We start from the raw sequence: 23,000 nt of genomic DNA, 5'->3' as shown, positions 1-23,000 counted from the left end.
GGATGATGATACGAAGGGAAATCTGAGGCTTGCGCTGATGTGCGTTGTCTGATCGTGTGCTGCTTATATACTTTTGTAAAGCTTATCCGTTTATGTGCATAAAATAATAAGATTCAAAGCGCTGTACATCACAGTTGACCGCTATTACTACATCAAAACGACCCATCCGTGTTCGTTATCGATAAACACCAAATTATGCAAAATATATTCTTTAATCTTATCTTAAAGCATGTTTCTCATTTCTAAGCAAATCTCTGTTGTTCCGCACGGTGCATTTAAAACGCTGTACTTCAGCAGCATTTATTAAATGCACAACTCAAGCAAAAAACTGTACATGAATCAAACATGGTTTAATGAGCACCATTCATTACAAAGCACAATCTATCCTATCAAGTCCAACCCATTAACCTCCTACTGTCCATATCCTTTCTCATCCCTTCTCCACATCATTTTTCTCTCTCATTTTTACCCTTTCAATCATCTTTCTATTTATCTCCTTGGTAAGCCTGTAACCGATACTTTTGTCCTTCTTTGATCTCTTAAGATATTTTGATTTGCTTTTGTGCAGTTTTATCTTTTTGTGCGGTAGCTGTGACATAGGGGCAAATTAAATATGAAAATTTGATGCTGGCACATGGTGTGATGAGGAGCGAGCCATGGATGTATTGTACGTGTGATACCAAAGCTATGCAACGCTAGAAAAATGCTTTCTATGAAGCATACCCCTCTTATTGACACCTAAACACCCGTCATCGCACTCAGTTGGCCCTACCACTCATAAAAAGCATGTACCAATTCTGAGCAGCATATACTGCAGTAAAAACGTAACACAAAGTATGGTACTACCCCGTCATGAGCATATGATCAATCACAACCCGTGCTATTTGCCATTTCAGCAATAATAAAACGTATCCTTTACCTATGTACCAATCTATGCCGTATAAACGGTTTGTAAGTGCTTGCTCGCCGTACTGAGGAATGCGTGTTAAACCGGCAATCCACCTCTAAATTACTTTTTTGATTATTTTTCATATGGCGATATATAAGTGGCAATATTTCGTTGTACCACCAGAACACATCTAGCTATGCATTGCTAGTGTGACGTACGGATAATCCCTTGCTTATTATGCATTGCTATCATTTTTTCATTCCAAGGCGTTAACCGTATTAATAATGCTAATTACACGCTTCTCTGCGATCCCTACACACGTAATAACATCATTGACACTGCCATCCACAAGCACTATAAATTGAACGAACATCAGCTTCTACAACCGCCAGAAATGAAAATCGTGGTACAATTTCTTTCTCTTATCTTCCTCCTTCCTGATTTCAGGAAAGATCGTATTGGCAAAATGGTTAAGTGTCAGGTAACTGGCACTAATCTTCCTCTTCATACCCTCGCAGATGCTGCCATCCCGATCAATAATAAATATCATACTCTTTGCAATGCCAAGCACTTTATAACTGAGCAGATCAGATATGCGGTTGCCAAAGCCTGCGAAGAAGGGCTTACGGCCATAGAACAGCTGCTCAATCTGCTGCAGACAGTCTATCTTGAAAATGTGTGACTGGTTGCGCACCTCGGTGTACAGCGACGAGAGCACGCTTTTAGGTGATAGCACGATGGGGCCATCAGGAAGTGTGCACTCGTTCTGCTTAATTTTGCCGAGATATCTTCTGGTCCTGAAGTACATCGGCATGGCGCGATTGCTCAGGTACATGATTCGGTAGTTGTTGCTTATTATCTTCGTGAACAGGGCTGCCACACCACCATGTGTCCAATCCTTGCCGACCAGATCGTAGATATGGCCCCACACATCGCTCTTTGTTATAGTGCCATCAATATCGCTCACTATTATCTTGTCGTTCTCGTTCCACAGGTACATGCACACCTCTATGCGCTTGTCCATGCCTGCCAGCTTGTACTCCAAGGTGTTCCTGCCGTACTGCAAGTGCAGCTTATGCAGATCGTGCGAACTCAAATTCAGAGTACGCTTTTTATGCACATTCTTACGGCCCATCTTTTCACGCATAAACTCTCTGAATTTTGTAAACGACGCCTTTTCATCGAGACAGAACATGAACAGCTCGATAAACAGATCGGACCGCATGTAGAAGGATGCGTGCCCGTCGGACAGTCGTACAACGAGATTTGGCGAGTGTACGTAATTTTTGACTATGTGATCGGCAAATATCTTTTCAATTGACAATGCGGTTTTTTTGTCTGCACACAGCGAGTACTTCACTGTGAATTGGAACGGGCCTGTGGTACGCCCAACACCGGTCTTTCGCCCGTATGGAAGATACGGCGAGTGGTACGTAAGCACCCTGCTGGCGGATCCCCTGCTGCAGCTGCACTCCTTGGTGCTTTTTATGTCTCCATCCTTATCGTGCTTTGCATGAAAAGCGCTTCTTTTGTCGGACAAGCCGTTTATGCGTGCATCTACGTCCAGTGTGCCGGCATCAACCGCATGATCAGTGCTTGCACACTTGTCCGTGCCAAGGCGCCGTGCCATTATCAGGAAGAGCCGCTCTGCGCTCTCCTCCAGGTAGTCGTAGTGCTCTTTTCCCCTCAGAAACTCGCCCAGTAGATCACCACCCCGCTCATAAAATGTCTCTCTGTTTCTAAAGTAGCGCATCGCGTACGTCCTGTAAATCAGGTTGGTGGAACGCACGATTTCGCTCTCTTTTAAGAATTTGTTCACGATCAGTTGCGAAGACGAGAGCTTGAAATTATGGCTGAGGAAGTGCGGATTGGCATTACGCCGCCTCAACAGCCGTAGATCGTCCTCTGAGTCGGTCATTATGCACTTTTCCTCGTCTTCTATCTTTAGATCGAGTGTAAGGCTTGTGTTGCCTGAATGATCCTCCTCAAGACCGTTCAGCAATGCATCGTTATCATCCACGCGCATTTTCTCTTTTTCGTGAGCGCTGATTGCATTGTCTTTGTAAATGGCATCGTTGATTGCGACCGTTTCATTCCTGCCGTTGAGAATTTTTGCGGTGGTGCCGTTCCGCTCCACGTTTTTCTTCTTGATGTCCTGGTCCATGCACCCGATGGCATTGCGGTCCTTATCGCTTTCCGCACCACAATCAGCAATATTCGCCACATTACCACCTCCTGCTCCGCAATCAACACCGTTCTTCATGCTATTTATGCTCACATTGCTGTAATTTATAGTTTTTTCCATTTTGCTAAGATTTTTGTTCATGCTCACGAATCCGCTATCAACACACCCCCCGCCAACATTTCTATCCGCACACTCCTCATCCACCTCAAAATAGCAGTTGCCCATCTCATCCACCATCATCACAATCTCACTCACCACCCCATTCACAATCAAATAGACGCTTGAGTTGAAATAGCTCTGATCAAAACACACATAAAATTTTGTACTGCGAAGCGTTCCTTTATGGTCCTTTACCACTATAATGTCCATGCATCCCGGAAACGAGAGCGTGTTGTACAGCGAGGTAAATGTGTCCAGTACGTTTGTCAGTATGTGCATGTATTTCTGTTGTTGGGGTATTTAAATGATTTTATGTTTTGGTGGTGATAACAAACAATAGCGGTGACCATAAATATTTACGGAGTGATTGATTATGCATCTTTGGCGGGTGGTATGCACGCTTTACTATTTTGAACACTCAAATTATAAAATCTACCCTGCGCATTGATAACTGCCCGTGGAGAGGGAATGAAACGGCATGACATGTTTAGGAGGGTATTACACAGCTGTTTGATATTTGTTTGGGACTGGCCGTGTTATTGCGGAACAGGGATGGTCAAAAATAGCATATCTGCTACCTTATCAGAATATTACTTGGTTTTCTTTCCTGTGAAGTGATACGACCAAGAAGACTAAGAGTGGGAATGGTTAAGAGATGATATTAAAAGGATATCGGGCGTGTGCTTTTGAAATGCTGTTGTACCGGGTGACCTACGCATGCTTAAAGGTTCTTTGCAATTTTACCCCATCTGGTCCGATCAGTCTACTGGAAGAATGCGGAGAAGAGTGAGCTAAGCTCAGAACCTAACAACGAACTTGTTTGTGATAAAGATAGAAGGGCCTTGCAGCACTATCGATCTGAGTAACGAGATAGCAACAAAGCGATAGCTTGCAAATTCGTTGGGAATAGTATGGCACTGAGTTACGATATGACAAACGAACCAGGTTTAAAGAAGTGCTTAATGCCGATTCAAGAACCTGAGTATTGCAAGAAAGTGTAGTAAAGTGCACATGTTGATGAGGGCTAGGAATTAATTTGATAGAAGGTATAATCTGCATTTTTAGGAGCTGTGCTATTTCTGTTTACGGAACAAAATAACGTTTTCAAATAAGTGAAGCGCTAAAACTAAGAAAGAATTGAAAATGCACATTTTTTATTTTCTTGCAGCGAGAGAATAGGAACGTTCCACGGCGCTACGTGTGTTTCGGATACGTGCAACTGGGCTTGTAATATCATTTGGTGTTCGTCTACCACAGAAGAGAACACAGCTACAAGCCCTAAAATGTTTTACTCAACCTTAGAACGAAATACAACGATATCAAATCTTTAACAAAGGTACAAATAAATACGGTACTGCTATTGAACTACGATTGCTGTGTGCTAGCGTTGATATGCGATCTCTGTACATTTACAGCAAGCATTGAGCAGCAGATCGTTGAAATAATGCTGAGAGTGCATTTTTACCGCACCATTACTTCTAACCGGTACGATACTGTGGGGCAATGACTGGAACGTTTGTTCTATTGAAAGACTGTGCATGTAAACGGTGTTGGTGTTGTTAACGATTGTGGCAATGACTGGAACGTTTGATTCCAGCGTTTTATGTGCACTTTAACAGTTGTTGTGCTATTTTCATTTCGTGTTTGTGGCGCGTTGCTGCCTAAAAATTGGCAAAAAATCTTTATTAATAGCGGACATAGCAATACCTGGTTCTATGTGGTAACACAGTACAAGTTCTCTAAATTCATCGCATCTTTTCTTTCGCAAACCATGGCTCGTTTTGTTTTAACTTTTAGTAAAAACCACTATTTCTGAACTGACAAGGTAAAACATTTCATCTCCCATGACTACGCTCTTAACGTCTGCCGGTTAAATAGTTGTAACGCTCTTTAAGCATTTTCTTCTCGTTTTCCGTGGGTCTCCAGATTTCATTGCTCAGAGTTGGAGCGTCCTGATTTGGCATCGATTCATCGCTCTTATCCGCTGGTTGATTCCAATTCGTTTTAATACGTGATCCGCTGGCATCATCTCCTACCCCTGAATGCGAGGAATGGCCTTGAACTAACTTCCTTTCTATCCGTGTAGGTATGAAGTGATTACGCACACCGCCTGGATTAATATTAGGGCTAATCACATGTTCGTGTTGTGTGGATGTCTGACCCTGTATATTGCGCGTTGGTGCATGTTTTCTTGTGTTAAATGGTGGTCTGGTTTTGTTAGGCGCTCCTGGATTGAATTGAGGTTGCTGAGCGTTTTCGTATACACTCGGTGGGGATGTGTGGTACTGCAATAAAGGAAAATTATGCTGAGTGTGGTATGGGTAGTTGTTATATGGTGGTGGAGGATAACTCATATTTGACGGAAAAGCTTGGTATAGACATGGATGGTACGGCTGTATAGTATGGTTTGGTACAATATCGGGTTGAGCGAGCTTGGGATTATTCCAACAGATTGATTGTGATATGGCATGATGTCCCGGTCCGATGTGCGGATTACATCCAAAATCGTTCGGTGCAACACCAGGATGAGTGATATTATCATTCACATGCTTCTGCTGTATCGGAGTGTGATGCTTCTGTTTCGTGTGTGTTAGTCCAACATTATTAGAAGCATCTTCAAGCGATACTGGTGCCTGATCCGATGCATCAGTCAATGAATTAAACGAAAAGAATCTCTCACCTTCCTCATAAGGCGCTAATGAATCTTCCATACACCCAGAATCCATCCCAACCGTATTTTGTAGGTTTAATAATTGTTCAGCAAGTCCGTAACATTTTTCGTATTCTAAACAGTTCGAGCTTTCACCTTCTACTGTTGGTCCCACTGCAACTTCTTCCCTCTTGTCATATGATCTGTTATCATCCGACTCATTTCCACGTCCTTCAGGTGCACAATCTTGCATATCATTTGGTTGCATCGTATTGCAGTTTATTTCCTCACTTAATGCTGGTTTTACATCATCGGAGCTCACAATTTGATCTGTGGCTGTTTCATTGATAGCATTTCTGTCCTTTATTTCGCTTTCTGAATCCTTGACCGCCGTTACGTCTAATCGTGCACTAAAAAGGTTAAACTTTCTATCCTCTATTGGTAAATTATCATTTACACTTGGATTAGATCCCCTAATCTGCTTGACGTACTGCCCAGTTTCTGCCATTCTTCCAGTTTCCTGCTGCACAAAGGCCAATAAATTGGCGCACTGGCCATTTTTGTCAGCATCCATAAATTTGATCAGTGATTCCTTTCTTTTTTCTAGAAATTCTACCAAATCGTTTATATTTTTTGCGTAGGTATCTAATTTCTTGAGCAGACTGTTATATTTTTCCTTAGAAATCTTCCTGTCCTTTATTATTACACTATAATTTCTTTTACAATTATCCGTATAATTGCACAAAATATCCTTTAAATTATAAAAAAGCCTGAGGTCACAAAACATGTTTTTATACACGTTCTTAAATATTACATGTATTATGGTCTGCAAACACATCGCTTTTTCGGTCACTTCGCAAATTTTTATGACATGTATCTCAAGCTTACCTTCCTTTTTAGTGTGGTAAAATGTTGCGATGTTTTGTTTTGTGAATGACAAATAATTTTCGAAGTTCTTAACAAAGTATTCGCCAAAAATTCCTAATAAATGAGTTTTCGTTGTCTGTGTGTATATAACCCGGTTCTGAATCCAGCCGTGTTGATTTGGTCGGCTGCAAAATCTCAGAGTTGATTCTATTTGCTTGTTACATCTAGTCATTATATCATTCACCATATTTAGTGTCCGGTCTTGTTTTGCTCCTTGTTGCCAAGCATTTTTACTGTTCAAACTAGTAAACGTGATAGGTTCGTATCCACCTTCGTGTTCGGATGGATTGCCATTCATAGCAAATGTGAAAGTTGTCATAAGCAGCAAAACAGCACATAAAAAATTCATGAGGCCAAGTTCTGTGCCATTTTTATATTTTTAATTCAACCGTTCCATTTTTGGAACATTTCTTTTTATCTTAAAATTATTTTTAGTTAGTTCCTCCGTCTAACATCCTGCAGTACCGGTATCATCTCTGCACTTGATCATATAAATGATGAAATAGCAAATATTTATGCAAATGAAGTACTACGAGCAGGTTGAACGTATTCTCAGCTAATTTAGTTGAGTTCTAAAACTTAGTTCAATACAAACATATCAGATATCATATCTGTAATTTAACTTAGAATTTTGATACTTTTACATCAAGTATGCATTTATCAGCGGAATAAAGCGTTTATGTCAGCTGATGTCCATATGTGGATGGACAGATCTAAAAAATTATTGGCTAAAAAACTTTTTTGAGCAAATTTCTGTGCTAGCACTTTTTAAATGTATTTCTGCCGTTTTATAGTTTGTTAGGCACGGGTACCAAGCTGTAAGTGATATTAGAGCGTGCTTGAACGAATACTTAAGCATACTTGCAAAATTAAATGCCAGATATATGCTGTTTCCCTATTCGGAGTTAAAATTATTTTAGAATACTGCCAAAAATATTTTTATAGAAGTGCAAGACATGAGCCATGTATGAGATAACGATCTGCAAGGCTGAACTGGGTAGGGAACTGCTCGGTAATGTAGTTTGGTGGTATTATTGCGAACTTGGATATAAAATAGTGCACGTAATGCTATTTCTGAAATGCCACACGTTAGCACAAATATATTTTTTCTACAAGAAGAATCTTTAGCACGTGCTGCTATTTTCGTTTCTGATACAATGCAGTGCTCTGTTTGAGGACCGCATTATGGTGTGCTGGAATGCACACTCATCAAACAGGTTCTTTATTAGTGCGCATACATGGAGCAGGTATAACCGGTAGGGTTCGATTCTAAGTAACGTATTTAGTACGGAACAGTAATATTTCTGCAAAATACGTTTTATTCGCATCGTTTATTTGTCATTACCGTGGCTTTAAAAAATAATTATTTGAACCTGGCATGAACAGGTACCAGTTGCTATTCCCGTACTACATTTGGCCTGAAGAACTCCTTAAGGACATACTCCCTGACCAGGTCTGCATATTTTATTGTTGGTGCGATTGCAGCTCACCTGATGTAGTACGTATGTTTACAACTATTCTTAACGTTTTCAATTCATTCCCTGTTCACTGCCAAGACACGCGCCTGTCCGTACGAAAAGAATCTTTGAGAACATTTATATCTAATTGCAGCAACAGGGCGGCATGCTACACCACATTATTTTATTTTTGTTGCTGTGATAACACCAGGTTCATCATGCTAGCCATTGACACCTCCATTTATGGCGTGCCATAACGGCTCTTCTGTCAGAATCAGTCTCTACAGTAGGACCGGATCGAATTGGTCCAAACTTTTGTAACTAAACAGAATTTATTGCTGAGATGCGGCACATCACATATTCTATCCTAGTTCGGTCTCTTCGCTTCAACCGTGCTAGCTCGCGCCCATATTCTACTTGGAAACACAATTGCAACGATTTTTTATATGCGGCACGTATAAGCTGGGCAGACCATCCTCTCCGTCCTGTTTTGCCCTTTCCGACCAATGTTGGCGTAAGCGCACGAATAAGAGCAGAGCTGCAGATGAACAAAAGAACACGTATTCTTGCAAAAACTGTTTTTATCAGCACACAGCACCATAGAAATGCATGTCTGCAACACCGATTCACGAAATGCATGCAAAAAGAAATTAAATGATCAAAAAACTTTACGAAGTGTCAGTGTAGTACGGTTCATTAGCAGTGGACCCTTCTGCTACTGCCAAAAAATGCAACGCAATTTATTTTAACTCATAAGAAATACTGCAGCAGCAATCACATCACTACACACGAATTGCTAGGTGATGGCCGGTAGATGAACGGCTAATGGTGATTTGTTTCATACTTTTGGCCAGGTATGCTTGGTATTTTGTTTTATCATTTTTCAAATGCTCATTCAGCACAGCATTTTGCTTTATCATCTTCAAATGCTCATTCAGCACAGCAAATACATCTAAATCAGAACCGTTGACCAGGTAGTGCGAATTCGTGCCATCCTGAGAGGTGTCATTTAACGCAGTGAGTTGGAATTTTGGCTGAGAACAGTTTAAGGTTTCAAACGCCTCCCTTAAAGATTTGTTGGAATACTCACACGAAAATCTTAAACAAGAAAAGCGGGTTAACCAAATATGCACTTCTACTGAGCCTCCGCCCATGAACTCGTACTCTATTTTAACGAAGAAGCTCGTCGTTACCGTTAAATGTATTTCCGTATTTCTCATGGAAGCAGCATCAACGTAAATTTCGTTTAAACTCTCTGAGTCTGGGAAGGACAAAACACCATCGAGTCCTTGAATTAACACGCTGGTACAGGCGCTGTTTATCACTATAGGACAGTCGGACTGTCCTTGTATCTTTTCCAGGACCACAGATTCGAAGCACTCCAGTAGTACAAGTCTCCTTGACAGACATGTGTGCGTCATCTTGAGCAGAAACAATCCTGGTTTGTTACTTTTCTGTAACACACAGCACTCATTTTCGTAACAATTCATTTTGCTGGTTTCCGTCCCATTCACCCAGGCAATTCCACATTCTGATTGCTGGATGTACGCTGAATGACACTCCGAATCGATCTGAAGAACGGACTGTTCGTCAGTACTGAGGTTGTTGAGAGTCAGTGCATTAACACGGTTGCTGGTGTTGAACGGGTCATGAAGCACCATGTTACGCAATTTGAGACTTGCGTGCGGCCCTTCTGCCTCTTCCAATATAAAGTTGCTGTCCGGTTCAATTGCCAGACGGTAGATGCCGAACAGCCCCTTGAAGTTGAAGTGTCCCTTACATGACACGATTTCGATCTCCCTCAGCATCTTGTGTAGGTAAAATGTATTTTTTGTCACAGTGATACCGCTCAGTGCCACATACCTGATGTTGTCCGGCAAGGAATACCCGTTCAAACCAATTTTTCCGTACATGTTGAGGTAGTTCGTTGCTTTTTTGTAGTCTAATATGGCATTCTCAAAGGATGCACCAATCAAATTAAGAACCGCTATGTCCAGCAAGCCGGTGTAGTTGCTGATGCCTATGAACTCGCACATGCCATAAACCCTCAACTCCAGTTCGTGCTCGTGGCATTTCACGTTCTGCAACAATAAACTGCCAAGGTTGCATTTTATTTCTGTAGGTTCTTTCACCAGCAGATTAACGGCCGTGATGTCCATGTGGTCCTCTAGCACCGATCTTACAACCGAAAAGCTTGCGGTTTCTCCACCGGTTAACGTGCTTACAACAATGCCGGTCAACGATACGATCCCACTGAAGTGATCGATGTAAAACGATCTGATTCTATCGTCTATACCAAATATCACACGCTTCTTAAACACAACACCTTTCAAATACACAGCCTTTATGTTACGAATAGCACGTTTCTCCGATTCTAACTGCACTGCAACCGCAGAAATGTTGCACAAACCGTTGTTTGTTCTTTTATAAGCAAAGCTTTCATTCTGCGACCTTCCCGTAGACTCCATGATCATTCCGTTTAGGATGAATACGCCCACCGAACTGCGAATCGTTACATTACTGCACTCCCGCACGAGTCTGAAAGTGCAACCGGTCGCTATTTTAGCTTGGTTAACGTGCAATTCTCTGACTAGGCAGTTTATTATCAGGTCCTGTTGCACACACACGTCGCTCAGATACAGCACACGGATCGTTGGCGGGAAGCGTATCTTCAGGTTGGAATTGAGCTTTTGCGTAAACCGCAAGCTTTCCAAACATTTCGTGTCCATGAGATCGATACTGCCACTGCATGTGCTGATCGAAATATTCCAGACGTCACCTTTCAATTCCAGTTGGTGCGGCGCAGCAATAACCACTTTTTCAAGTATTATACACGCAAAGCAGCCGCTGAGCACAGAAGCAGATTTATATTGCACATTCCTCATCTGCAAAGTGAACAAACCATTGAAATCGGTCATTTTGTAGGAAATCTCTGAAGGTGGCAAACACGTGACCGTTCCGAATACGGCACTCTGGACCACTCCATCAACGTTGCATAGCACCAAATTGGTGGTCTTGTTTGGTACCACGATTCGAGTGTCCGCCTTCAGAGTGACATTTTTGCATACGCAGAGCACCAAAGATTCGCTCAGTGTTACCGTATCGGTTATAAACATGCTCTTCATGTACAACTCCTCAATTTTAGCGGGTAACGTGCTCAATACCTTCGATCCACAGCTGTCAAGATGGATGATGCAGCTCTCTGCTCGTATTTTTGTTGTGTCCAGCTCCATATTGAGCTCACTGATGTAGAGCGTGAGCTGTGTAATGTGGTTTCCGCAAACAAATTCGCAGCATAGCACCTTGTTGATCACATCACGCGCCTTTTTCATCTTCATCACGGCTCTTTCGTCGGTCAACGGCCTAAAATCGATTTCCAACGAAACTGAACTCGGTGTGCTTCCGGCATAAAACCCCGGCTCGAACAGTTGCTGGTTGCACGCCAAAAATTCGCTGTCTATTACCCAGCAACAGCCCGCATGGTTACTGTGTAGCTGAGTTGTAGGGAACTGCTCAAAGAGATCCGAGAAAATGCCACCCAGAGACTTCTCACCAACGCGATGACTGCACGAGTCTGCCGTTACGAGGCAGTACTTGATTTTTACTCCACTCACAAAGCTTTGAAAAATGTCATTCTTCGCCCTAATCTGTTCTATTCTGCGCTGTACTGATGTGTCATCGTTGACTCCCGCCAAATGCACGAATATTATTTCCATCATGTTGGTAGAGTTTGCCAAATTGCAGTGGCCATTAAAATATGCCTTTATCGCATCAAATCCCTTAATTTTTGCGAACTGAGAGCACATTATTGCCTGGTGATAATTGTGCAGCGATTCAAATAACTCGGCATCTGCGCTCAGATTGGTTGTAATTCGATCGATTAACAACCTGCGACTATCCACAAAGTCGCATAGCCCAGACATGATTGTCACGTAGATCTCCCTAGCACTCAAGTAAAAGCAAGGTTGGAGTGACACGCGTATGATCTTATGGTAGAGAGCTTTGGATACAGGCATATCCATCTCCATGTATATTACACTTCTGTCGGGGGCAGCAGCTGGTTGAGTGCTAGTTCCTTCACAATAAGTGAATGGCATTGCCTTCTTCTCAGGTGATTGTGCGTGCTGTTCGTTGGTGCCATACAACCGGAACCTATCCTCTTTGTCGTCATACATCCTCATGTTTGCTATGCAATACTCGCCGTCTGTAAGGTCATTAACACAGTCGCTTAATCCAGCATCAACTTCCGATCCGTATATTTCAACGTTGTTCTGGTCCGCTTCGTTCTCTTTTTTGAATATGAGAATGAACTTGATCAAGACACCTGAAATATTCATCGTGAAAACTTACCAAAATATCTCGCTGGTTCTTTTAAATAAATTGGGCTTTCCATAAATGGTACTTGCACCTTTTTGAGTTAGTTCCTTTAAAGCACCAAAATTTGTGGTGCTGCTATCATTTATGAATGCAAAGAATTGAGTAGCTTGTGGTACGGCAGTTTACTTACTCGTAAAAATATTAAAATACAGCGCAACGAACACCGTTCCGTACAACGCATGGAGAAATAGCCTTACCACCGGTTTAGTATTGCAGGTTTAGAAACTTTTAATTCCAGACCAGAACAGTATTTGCCATATTTTATGTCCTTACCGAAAAGATGACAGGATACTAAATTATGATGTGTTATTGTTTGTATTAGCAGATCCGTTCAAGGAAAGTATTAATATAAGGCGTATTACTCGTTTAATAAACAATAATTCAGTTCTTCGTGCATACTCGCTTGCCATTCGTGCATGCGGTTCAAACTTTTTTTGAATAGCTCCTGTCAAACATACCTGCCTATTCAAAGAGCTCGTGTCACCTTTAACAATCAGGCTTGCCTCTTACAGCGTTAAAAACGAAACGGCCTGTATGTACCGTAAGTTAAGAGCCGTTTCCTAGTACTGCTTTTCTCATGTTTTCTCTGTTACTTTGCTTGTTGAAGATTCGATTTTGTAAGAATTGGTAAAAACCGTAAAAATTTTTAAATCGTATGACAAACACAAAAATAGAAATTAGGCCAAATAAATTTTATTACTACCAAAATGCGAACATGTACCACCACCTTAAGTCCTTACGAATTTGTCTTATCAAAGAATGACATTTACAAATTATTAATCTGATTCAATGCCCAAAGTACGATGACATGAGGGATAGTACGATCGTGTTATTCTCAGAACAATTCAGACCATCTGCTATCCTCATTTAAGTGTTACATTTGTATCTTTTACATTTATTTTGACGAACAATTCTATTTGACAGCATTTCGCCACACCTGTTCTGTCAAACATGTATTTAGGATCTTTCCTAGCCACGGTATTGCGCTCTTGGCATCATTGGCTTGTTTTGTGCGATTCTGAACTAGAATTGTACAACGTACCGCAGGATTCTCTTTAGAGAATGCCATTCTCAGTAGTTACTTCCGATTCTTATTCAGGGCCCCTCTGGACGAGCCCAAGCTCATATCTACGCCTCTTCCCAACACTCGCTGCAATAAATTAGCGCTTCTCGTTTCTTAGATGATCGTTTCAGTCACACAGCACAGAGAGGCAGTACAATTTCTGTAGGTTTGTACCAACCAGACACGTCTACTACCACATACACAACACGCACAAGATCCTTGAAATGATATGTGAATATGCTTTTGCCATACGTTTTATGCCTGTGAATCGCATCCTTTCCTCATCAAGCATGTACTGATTGAAGTTACGCAGAGAATTCAGAACGTAAAAATGCACAGTTGCAACATTCAAACATTTCTTGCCTAGAAGCCCAAGCCATGGTAAAATATTTTAACTCTGCTGTTACAGAAAACATAAAATAAATTTACTTGACTTTGTTCCTGTACGATTATCCTTTTAAAGTTTTATTGCACCTTGCTTCAACCATTTCCTTACGTTTCACAGCAAGGATTAAACATTAACTGCTTTTGAACATCTCGTCGTGTTGTACATTGTTCGTGAACAACGGCCGAGCACACCGCAGCAAAAATGATTGAATGGTCAGCAACATACGTTCATCCATCGAAGCATGAGAATAAACTTTTGATGCATATAACCTGGTAGCAGGTACTTCTTTGGCATTCGGTGGTATAGGTGTTGGTTTAGAAGGTGCAATGCGTTTCTTTTGCTTTACACAAATGTGTTTCGGTGTAAGAATGTCCGGTAATTCTATGTTGGTTGCACGGTAAAGCTACCGTGTAAAAATGTGGAACAACAATTCTGTACTTGTGAGAATAGATTGATCAATCAGCTTTCGAGTTGTTTCTTCATTCGTGCAGATCAATGATGAATGGACTGTTTCGTTAAAAATAGGTTTTTATCTCCTCTTACCACAATAATTGAAAATTACTGATCCAAGCGAAGCGTGTGATGTGCGACAAGACGTCGTCCATAGTTGCTAATTGCATTGGCAGAACTGCACAAACATTTGTTACTGCATCTGGTAGTACAGCGGTCACGAACAGGGGTATGCCTGAAAGATAGCTATTTTATGTGTTGAACGGGCTATTCCTTGAGATACGATCTGGCAATGAACCCATTACATTTTGGTAAGTCGCTATTTTCATCTGATTAGGATATCCGTTTTTACCTACGAATAGGCAAGTTCACTGGATTGAACATGCTGTCGCACATAGGGCATGTCACAAACACTCAACAATTTACAAAAAAGTTCATTTCCCTTAAAATTTCCTATTACATCCGATAAACACCATGATCCTCTTTAAAAACGATATTGCTCTGTTCACCAGCACTTTTCTCCCGTGCACGTTTTATCAAATTAAGAAGGCAGTATTCGGTAAATAACCGCTTACCTACACGCATCTATTTGCTTCTACCCGCTCATCGGTTGATAGAGCGAATCTACGAATGGATTGTTGCTTATGTTTTGATATTCTGCTCGTGCTGCTGTAGGCCTGTGATACGTTCCGTTAAGGCAAGCCAATAATTTACCAGCCTGAGTCACTGCAAGACAAAAAACGTGCAACACGCCTGTTATATCATTGCAGGGAGCAAAGCCTATAAATGGCCCGCTGCACGATTCTTTCCGTACAGTTGCCGTATTGCGTACAACTCCATTTCACAGGACCGTCCCCATCTCAAATATGTCCGTTATTCAGCATAACCAGAATCGGTTACCAAAACTTTCCAAAACAGTGCACACCACATTCCATTTATGTAGCACTCTCTACACAAAATTTATAAAAATAAATTTTCTTACCCCTACCAATAAATGCCAAACTATTTCAACAATTCCCTGGCAATCGTGCGCATACAAATAATCGGTGCGCTGTTCTTTATCGGTAAAGTGTACTTCTTCATAGGCGCAATCAACGCTGTGCTAGCAACGCTTGCCGTTGCACTGATCAGTGCTATCAGCTCTGTGATGGTGATACAGGTCAAAGAACACGTGTGTAGAAAGGGCAGGGGCAAGGATGCAGAGTGTGCGTGTGAGAAGGGCGGTGGTGCCCGTCAGCTCGGTGCAATCTTTGGTGTTAATGACGGGTGCACGGTGAATGATGGCAATTGCAGCGAATTAATCGATGATGAACTTCTAGAAGAGAACGGCATCATGCATAAGCGGCCTTACAGCGATGAGTACAACGGTGCGTGCAATGCATATGATGCGCATCATGGCGCGCATGATAAAAATAAGAATGGCACTGGCAAAACGAACAATGCGGTGCATAAGAAGCGTTTTTATGGCACGAAGGAGCAGAAGAGCATTGGTGAGGGGTTTCATGCAGAGCGAGCGTGTGATGGAGGGGGCGGTAAGAAGAATCGTGTGGACGTGAATAAAGAAATTGTTAAAAGGGGGTTTTTGGCAGGAGAGGGTACCAGCGAAAGAACGCGTAGCAAAACGGGCATTACCGCTGAAAAGAGCACAACGTGCACCCACGGCAAGCAAACACGTGATAAGCACAGCATCAATGGTGTACCGTGTGCTAACTGTGATCAGGAGGACCAAAAACGAGGCGTAAACCGCCTGTCCACCAAAACACATGCTGTGAACGAGAAGTGCTGCAAAAATGCACAGGCAGGCCAACCGCGTAATAACAATCGAAGCGGTGCTGCTCCTCCTGTTGCAAAGCGGTGCTCAGCACCGCAGTGTACGCGTGGTTCTTCTACCGATAAAAATGCACTCCGTGTAACTGACAAGAAGACAAACCATGCAATGCATGAAATCAACAACCATGAAAAAATAAGAACGAGCAAAAAAGATCATGCGCATTGCAGCAGCACAGAGGATGGCACAGAGGAGCAAATACTCGTGTACAGAACGAGCAGCACGGAGAATAAAAACAATACGAACCGTAAACTGCACATGAACAGCAAAGGGTGTGCTGGTGGTGCGGAAGGAAATGAGCATGAACTGAACCGTTTGGTCAGATACAGCAGGAGTGATGGTGAGGAGGGTAAGGTAAGTGCTGGTGGTGCTGAGCAAAGAAACGGTGTGAGTGAGTTTGAGAGTACGGTGCGTGAAACGGACCACAAGAAGGGCGGTCTAACGCATGAGCATGAAAAGAAAGACAAGGTCAATGCGTTGGCAGTGCATAAAAAGAAAGACAAGGTCAATGCGTTGGCAGCGCATAAAAAGATAGACAAGGTCAATGCGTTGGCAGCGTATAAAAAGATAGACAAGGTCAATGCGTTGGCAGTGCATAAAAAGAAAGACAAGGTCAATGCGTTGGCAGCGCATAAAAAGATAAAAAAGGAACAAAGCATTGTTAAAAAAGCAGGGAGTAGCAGCACAAGGAGTGGTACCGCCGAATCGATCGTAACAATTCCGAAGAACAAAAAGATAAAGGAAATGGCAGTAGAGGAGAGCATAACATACGATGCCCTTGTACGGCAGGTACTAGGAAGCAAGGTGAGCACGTTCTTCTTTCTGTGCAATTTGGTGCTCGATCTTACCACCCTGGTCGTGAATCTGAAGGTGAGCTACAATTTCTTGGAAGAGATCCTTAAATTTGATGCTAAGCTCATTCTGGGCACAATTTTTTTCAGCACGTTCCTTATGTTTGACAAGGGGCACTTCATCGTTGGTGTAGGCGAAGCGATCATGATCGTTATTTTCATCGGTGCATCGGTGATTGAGCACCTCTACCACCACACGAAGGTGTCTGCCAGTGTGTGCAGCACAACCGATGCATTAGCGCTGTTCCATGCCCTGCACAACACCGCGTTCCTCATCTGGTCGTTCTACACGCAGCCGTTCGTGCTTGAACACCAGAAAAAGCACGTGATACTCTTCAACGCACTCACCTGCTGCACGCTAACAAGCCTGGGCATAATAAGGCACCTCACGTTCCTCAAGACCAACAACCACTTCCTAACGGTTCCGTACATGAATGACATGCTACGTCTTCTAATCGTAGTTCTGCAGCTGCTCACGTTCTCCAAGCTCATAAATACGATGTGCACAAGACGTGTGGTGCGCATTTCCATCTTTGTTTTCGTGTTCGTGTGTTCGTTGTTTGTTGGTAATTTTTTTTACTTGAAGGCGCTCTTCTTCCTCTTTGGATCGATGTGCATGTTTGTTGTACCGTTTGGCATGCATGTGAAGTGCTATGGGATGGGGTGGAACGGTGTTGTGGGGGGTGTAGGAGTGTTAGGGGTTGTTTATGGGGCGTTGATGCTATTTGTGGTTAAGAATGTGTGATATTGTAGGGTGATGTAGGGATGTAATATTAGGGTATTGTAATATTAGGGTGTTGTAATATTTAGGGTGTGGTAATATTGGTTGTAGTACAGGGTTGTAGTATAGGGTTGTATTATTGGTTGTACTATAGGGTTGTAGTACAGGGTGATGTAGGGTTGTAATATTTAGGGTGTGGTATTATTAATTGTAATATTAATTGTACTATAGGGTTGTAATATTAATTGTACTATAGGGTTGTATTATTAATTGTAATATTAATTGTAGTACACGCCATTATTACTACGTTACAGTATTACATGGCAGTACTGCACCACCTAGTACTACACCCTAAATATTACTACACCCTAAATATTACCACATCATGTATTACACGCCATTACTACACCACCTAGTACTAAACCCTAAATATTACTGCACCATGTATTGCACGGTACTGTACGCCAGCATGCACATCGTGGTATCTATGCTGCTAGATGTACAGCACTAATTCGTATTGCAAGAGCAGCAAAATGAGTGTAATACCGTATTTGATGTAAGTAAAGTAATTTATTAATTGCTGCTACGCACACAATTACGCTTGATCTGCTATAAAAGAATGCTTTACCGCTCAGCTGTGGCATAAGGGGCACAGCACCATTAAAGGAGGTACTCCATCACAAAAAGGGTACTAACAGCCCATCCCATGCGTACAATAGCACTGCTCAACCGCTCAAAAGCTGCAATTCCAAAAAAAGTGCAGTGGTTGAAAAATAACATTCTCAAGAAAAACGATAAAATACTCGTAGTGGCACTGGAACGGTGCACTACCGCATACGTACCAGCAATGCACAGGTGCACATGGTTACCTGCAGTACACCGCAGTGCGTGCACGAATGCACCGGTCGCGTACTACAAATCGGTGCTGTGCGGTGTTTCCAATGACAAGCGGTTGGTAATGGTGCGGGAGAATGAGTGTGCACGTGTTATGGAGGTGCTGGAGAGGTGTGCAATTGATGTGGTGGTGGTTGGGAAGGAACTTTTGGGCGGTGATGAAGGGTTGTTTAGGATGTTGTGTGCGTGTATGAGAATGAGCGTGGTTTTGGTACCTGTGTAAGAATGATGAGCGGTTGTGAGTGATGAGCGAGATGTGAATGATGAGCGGTTGTGAATGATGAGCGGTTGTGAATGATGAGTGAGATGTGAATGATGAGCGAGATGTGCGGCCATGGCACGTTACCAGGTAATACCCCCTACCAAGCACCGATGCATAAAATTATAATAAAATCAAATTTTAAAGCATTTACTACCATTACCTGAATCACTGGTAGTTCACCGCTACGTTATCAATATTTTGGTATTTTACCCGTACTGAGCACCAATCACATCACATCATCACATCACATCATCACATCACTAAACCGCTTGTACATCCCCACATACCTCTCCCCAACCCTGCTCCTTTCATCATCCACCCTTCTCATACGCTCACTACTATCACTCACACGCTCCTTCATCCGTACCACCCTCCCTTTCATATCCTCGATCATTGCACTCAACCTGCTCACCAGCACACGCTTGTGCTGCGCACTGTAGCTGCTAAACACTTCTCGTATGTATTCCTCGTTTCTTATGTCTCTCCGGTTTATTATGTGCTGGTTGATGAGGTTTGATAGATTGGAAAGGGATGGTGCCGTGTTTGAGTGTATGGTAAGCGTTTTGAAGGACTGTGAAAGATTGTGCTTGAGGATGGTGATGAGGTTGGTACTAGTGATGTGATTGGTAGGATTATTATAAATAACTGAGTTATTTTCATCATTTTCATCATTCTCATTATTATTTTCATCATTCTCATTATTATTTTCACCATTTTCATTTTCATTATTATTTTCATCATTTTCACCATTTTCATCGCCAAGTCGGTCACCATCCTTTTCACATCCTAAACCATGCTCACACTCAGTGCCCATCCTTACCTCACTAAACATACACGAACTGTTAACACTCTCCTTATCAGCCATCAACCTATTGATTCGTTCCTTATCCTTGAATGTTTCATTTATCATCTTCTTAAACGCTTCTTTGAAGATTTTGCTCCTGTCCGGTACATGTGCCATTCCCTGTTAGGGGCTGTTGATTTTCTAAGTATTGAGATGTTCTTACAGGATGATGGCTTGAACTAAGTATAATTTACTTATGAATTGTTACTTTGGCTGTTCTTACAGGATGATGGCTTGAACATGTATTGAAAAATGATTAATACATGTTTGCTGATAGCAGAGGTAGTTACACGGCGTGTTACTGCTGTTATTTGGACAGCACAGTTTGTAACGGGTATTTTCTATCGTATTGTTCCTGTTTGTTGGTTTGGTGTTGATCACAGCTTGTTTCATGCCCTTGGCTCGGCGTAAAGTGTTCTGTCTTCACATAATTTTTATTTGAGACTGCGCGGTGCTCTTCCTAGAACAATTCGGCTGAAAATTAGTAAAATCAATTGTTTAACCCCTTGTGAAGTAACACGTGATTGGTGGGAACAGCTTAACTCAAAATTAGTAAAATTAATTGTTTAACCCCTTGTGAAGTAACACGTGATTGGTTAAGTACATCGCTTGATGGCGCACCCCTTCAAACGAACTAGACAAAGTATAATTACCGAAATATTGCCCCTGCCTCACCGATGGATGTGCTGTACGGTAATAAAATTATTTTTACCAAGAAATGCTTTGTAAAGTTATCGGTTACTAATGATCATGCAGAGTATAAAAGGAATGCTGTTCTGTGTTACCAACAGAAATAATGCCTACATCATTTTTATAGAGGCGTGCTCCTTCAAATGCCAAGCATAAATGCATAAACAAAATAAGTATTTAATGGTATAAAAATGCATAAACAAGAAAAACACATCACGGATTGTATGTTCCGCTCGGTGCCCGCACCATTTAAACATGCATCCTCATTAAAACATGCGCTCAATCGTATGATTCTATCATTGTGCTGGTGATGATTAACACGTACACCTACCAAGATGTCATTACCCTCAGCATCAAGCCAAAGCACCCCACCAACATTTCTCCAACATCAAGCCAAAGCATCCCACCAACATTTCTCCAACATCAAGCCAAAGCACCTCACCAACATTTCTCAAACATTCCTTCCGTTTGGCACCTCACCAACACGCCATCACCCTCCAGCATCAAACCGTACATTCCTAACAAACACTTCATACAGCTCATCCTCCACACTCTTAAGCATATTCTCACCGTCCAACATACAAAACACTAAAATCTTCTTTCCCCTGCCCATTTTATACCCACTCATCTTCGCATGCACCTCATCGCTAAACACCATACGGCCGTTATTCTGCGACACGAACACGCACAGATCGGTGGGAGTTGAAAGAATGCGGAACGATGTCGGTTTGTTGTAAATGGACTTTATGTAATCAAAGTATACGGTGCGGTGGTCCATGGGGTGGAAATGGCGAGCTGCACATAAGATGGGAAAGGAGAAAAAAGGAGAATGAAAGGTGTTTGTGAACGGGTGGAACGGCAATTATCACATTTTGTAATAATTAGTGTTTTATTGGTTGCGTACCTTTTGATCATTTTTACCTATGCATTGCGGTGCTGTTCTTTGGTTTGTTGCTTTCTGCCCAGGAGGACAGGCACTTGCTCATCTGTGGTGAAGAAAAGAATGTGTGCTGTTGTAAATGTTGGTGTGAGCAGTCGGTATGGGATGTGTAAAAGAGCTGTGATTGGTAGGTAAAAATGTTTGTACACAGGACCGTTGATAATACCGAAGAGTAGCAGGAAGCACAATGGTTTGTACGGTAACAAGAAAAACACCAGAACTGCATGCAAATTTACCACAATCATAGGATAAGTAAATGGGATTGGTGTGTAAGGTGATTAGAAAGTATGGGCATTGAACCGTGATAAAAGAACGTTGACAGGTAGAACGTAAAAATAAATGTGAAGTACCAAAAGTAGGGTTTGATCACGAATGGTAGCGCTCAAGTACACAAATTGGATAGGGCCATTCCACGGAGAAACCACCAAATGCAAAAAATAACGGTAATCATAATATGAAGAGATAACAAACGTATTTCAATAAAAAAAGGTTTTTGCAGACTACCATGCAATAAACGTAAGAAAAGTAATATTGAAATGATATGATGTGAGAAGATAAATAGAAATATTCAAAGAAATGAAAATGATACGTGCAGCAATGGCTTGATCAAGATAATTTGAGGTGACCTGCACAAATTTAAAACATGAAAACGGTGCTTTGCGTGCACAGCTGATAAATGAACGCAGTACGGTGAGAGCGGAATAAAACATTTAAAGAGCCTCGGCACACGAATGCACAACACCGTAGAAGAATGGTTGATTGCGTGCTACGCATCGTATGTGAAAGGGTAACAAGCACTGGCACGTATTACGTTTGATTGGTTATCTCTGTGATGAAAATGTGTTGAGGGACGAGCTAAGAGTAACACAACAGCACTGCTGTGGGGAATGTGTGAATTAGTGTGAAGAGCGAATCAAGTTCTGCTTTCATTTCATTTCATTTCACCTTACTTTACTTTACTTTACTTTACTTTGCTTTACTTTACTTTACTTTACTTTACTTTACTTTACTTTACTTTACTTTACTTTACTTTACTTTACTTTACTTTACTTTACTTTACTTTACTTTACTTTACTTTACTTTACTTTACTTTACTTTACTTTACTTTACTTTACTTTACTTTACTTTACTTTACTTTACTTTACTTTACTTTACTTTACTTTACTTTACTTTACTTTACTTTACTTTACTTTACTTTACTTTACTTTACTTTACTTTACTTTACTTTACTTTACTTTACTTTACTTTACTTTACTTTACTTTACTTTACTTTACTTTACTTTACTTACTTTACTTTACTTTACTTACTTTACTTTACTTTACTTTACTTTACTTACTTTACGTTAACTTCTTACGTNTTAACTCGTAATCCGTATCTACGTAGTAGGTATGTACTTNTACTTNTNTNTNTNTNTNTNTNTNTNT

General features: G+C 41.5%; 8 protein-coding genes across 8 annotated transcripts; 3 read left to right on the top strand and 5 right to left on the bottom strand.

The window, feature by feature from the left end:
* Positions 1 to 197: 197 nt before the first annotated feature.
* On the bottom strand, positions 198 to 3,512 carry VCUG_00529 (uncharacterized protein; the record flags this gene model as incomplete). The annotated part of the gene is made up of 1 exon (XM_008075359.1): positions 198 to 3,512. One exon carries the CDS (start codon positions 3,510 to 3,512, stop codon positions 1,269 to 1,271), a length of 2,244 nt encoding a protein of 747 aa, XP_008073550.1. The 3' UTR covers positions 198 to 1,268.
* A 1,206-nt stretch (positions 3,513 to 4,718) lies between these two features.
* Positions 4,719 to 7,159, bottom strand: VCUG_00528 (uncharacterized protein; the record flags this gene model as incomplete). The annotated part of the gene is made up of 1 exon (XM_008075358.1): positions 4,719 to 7,159. The coding sequence occupies one exon, from the start codon at positions 7,157 to 7,159 to the stop codon at positions 5,090 to 5,092; it is 2,070 nt and encodes a 689-aa protein (XP_008073549.1). The 3' UTR covers positions 4,719 to 5,089.
* A 1,029-nt stretch (positions 7,160 to 8,188) lies between these two features.
* On the top strand, positions 8,189 to 8,609 carry VCUG_00527 (uncharacterized protein; the record flags this gene model as incomplete). The annotated part of the gene is made up of 1 exon (XM_008075357.1): positions 8,189 to 8,609. The coding sequence occupies one exon, from the start codon at positions 8,189 to 8,191 to the stop codon at positions 8,522 to 8,524; it is 336 nt and encodes a 111-aa protein (XP_008073548.1). The 3' UTR covers positions 8,525 to 8,609.
* VCUG_00526 (uncharacterized protein) lies at positions 8,589 to 8,906 on the bottom strand (the record flags this gene model as incomplete). Its single annotated transcript, XM_008075356.1, has 1 exon — positions 8,589 to 8,906. The coding sequence occupies one exon, from the start codon at positions 8,904 to 8,906 to the stop codon at positions 8,589 to 8,591; it is 318 nt and encodes a 105-aa protein (XP_008073547.1).
* Positions 8,907 to 8,945: 39 nt separating this feature from the next.
* VCUG_00525 (uncharacterized protein) lies at positions 8,946 to 12,604 on the bottom strand (the record flags this gene model as incomplete). Its single annotated transcript, XM_008075355.1, has 1 exon — positions 8,946 to 12,604. The coding sequence occupies one exon, from the start codon at positions 12,602 to 12,604 to the stop codon at positions 9,050 to 9,052; it is 3,555 nt and encodes a 1,184-aa protein (XP_008073546.1). The 3' UTR covers positions 8,946 to 9,049.
* Positions 12,605 to 15,539: 2,935 nt separating this feature from the next.
* Positions 15,540 to 18,202, top strand: VCUG_00524 (uncharacterized protein; the record flags this gene model as incomplete). The annotated part of the gene is made up of 1 exon (XM_008075354.1): positions 15,540 to 18,202. The coding sequence occupies one exon, from the start codon at positions 15,540 to 15,542 to the stop codon at positions 17,967 to 17,969; it is 2,430 nt and encodes an 809-aa protein (XP_008073545.1). The 3' UTR covers positions 17,970 to 18,202.
* A 6-nt stretch (positions 18,203 to 18,208) lies between these two features.
* Positions 18,209 to 19,244, top strand: VCUG_00523 (uncharacterized protein). The gene has a single exon (XM_008075353.1). It carries the CDS (start codon positions 18,652 to 18,654, stop codon positions 19,060 to 19,062), a length of 411 nt encoding a protein of 136 aa, XP_008073544.1. The 5' UTR covers positions 18,209 to 18,651; the 3' UTR covers positions 19,063 to 19,244.
* A 101-nt stretch (positions 19,245 to 19,345) lies between these two features.
* Positions 19,346 to 20,062, bottom strand: VCUG_00522 (uncharacterized protein; the record flags this gene model as incomplete). The annotated part of the gene is made up of 1 exon (XM_008075352.1): positions 19,346 to 20,062. One exon carries the CDS (start codon positions 20,060 to 20,062, stop codon positions 19,346 to 19,348), a length of 717 nt encoding a protein of 238 aa, XP_008073543.1.
* Between the last annotated feature and the right edge of the window lie 2,938 nt (positions 20,063 to 23,000).

This window comes from Vavraia culicis (assembly GCF_000192795.1).
Source record: "Vavraia culicis subsp. floridensis unplaced genomic scaffold supercont1.6, whole genome shotgun sequence".
Lineage (NCBI taxonomy): Eukaryota > Fungi > Microsporidia > Pleistophoridae > Vavraia > Vavraia culicis.
The sequence above is the reverse complement of the archived record's forward strand: the minus strand, read 5'-3'. Positions and strand labels throughout refer to the sequence as shown.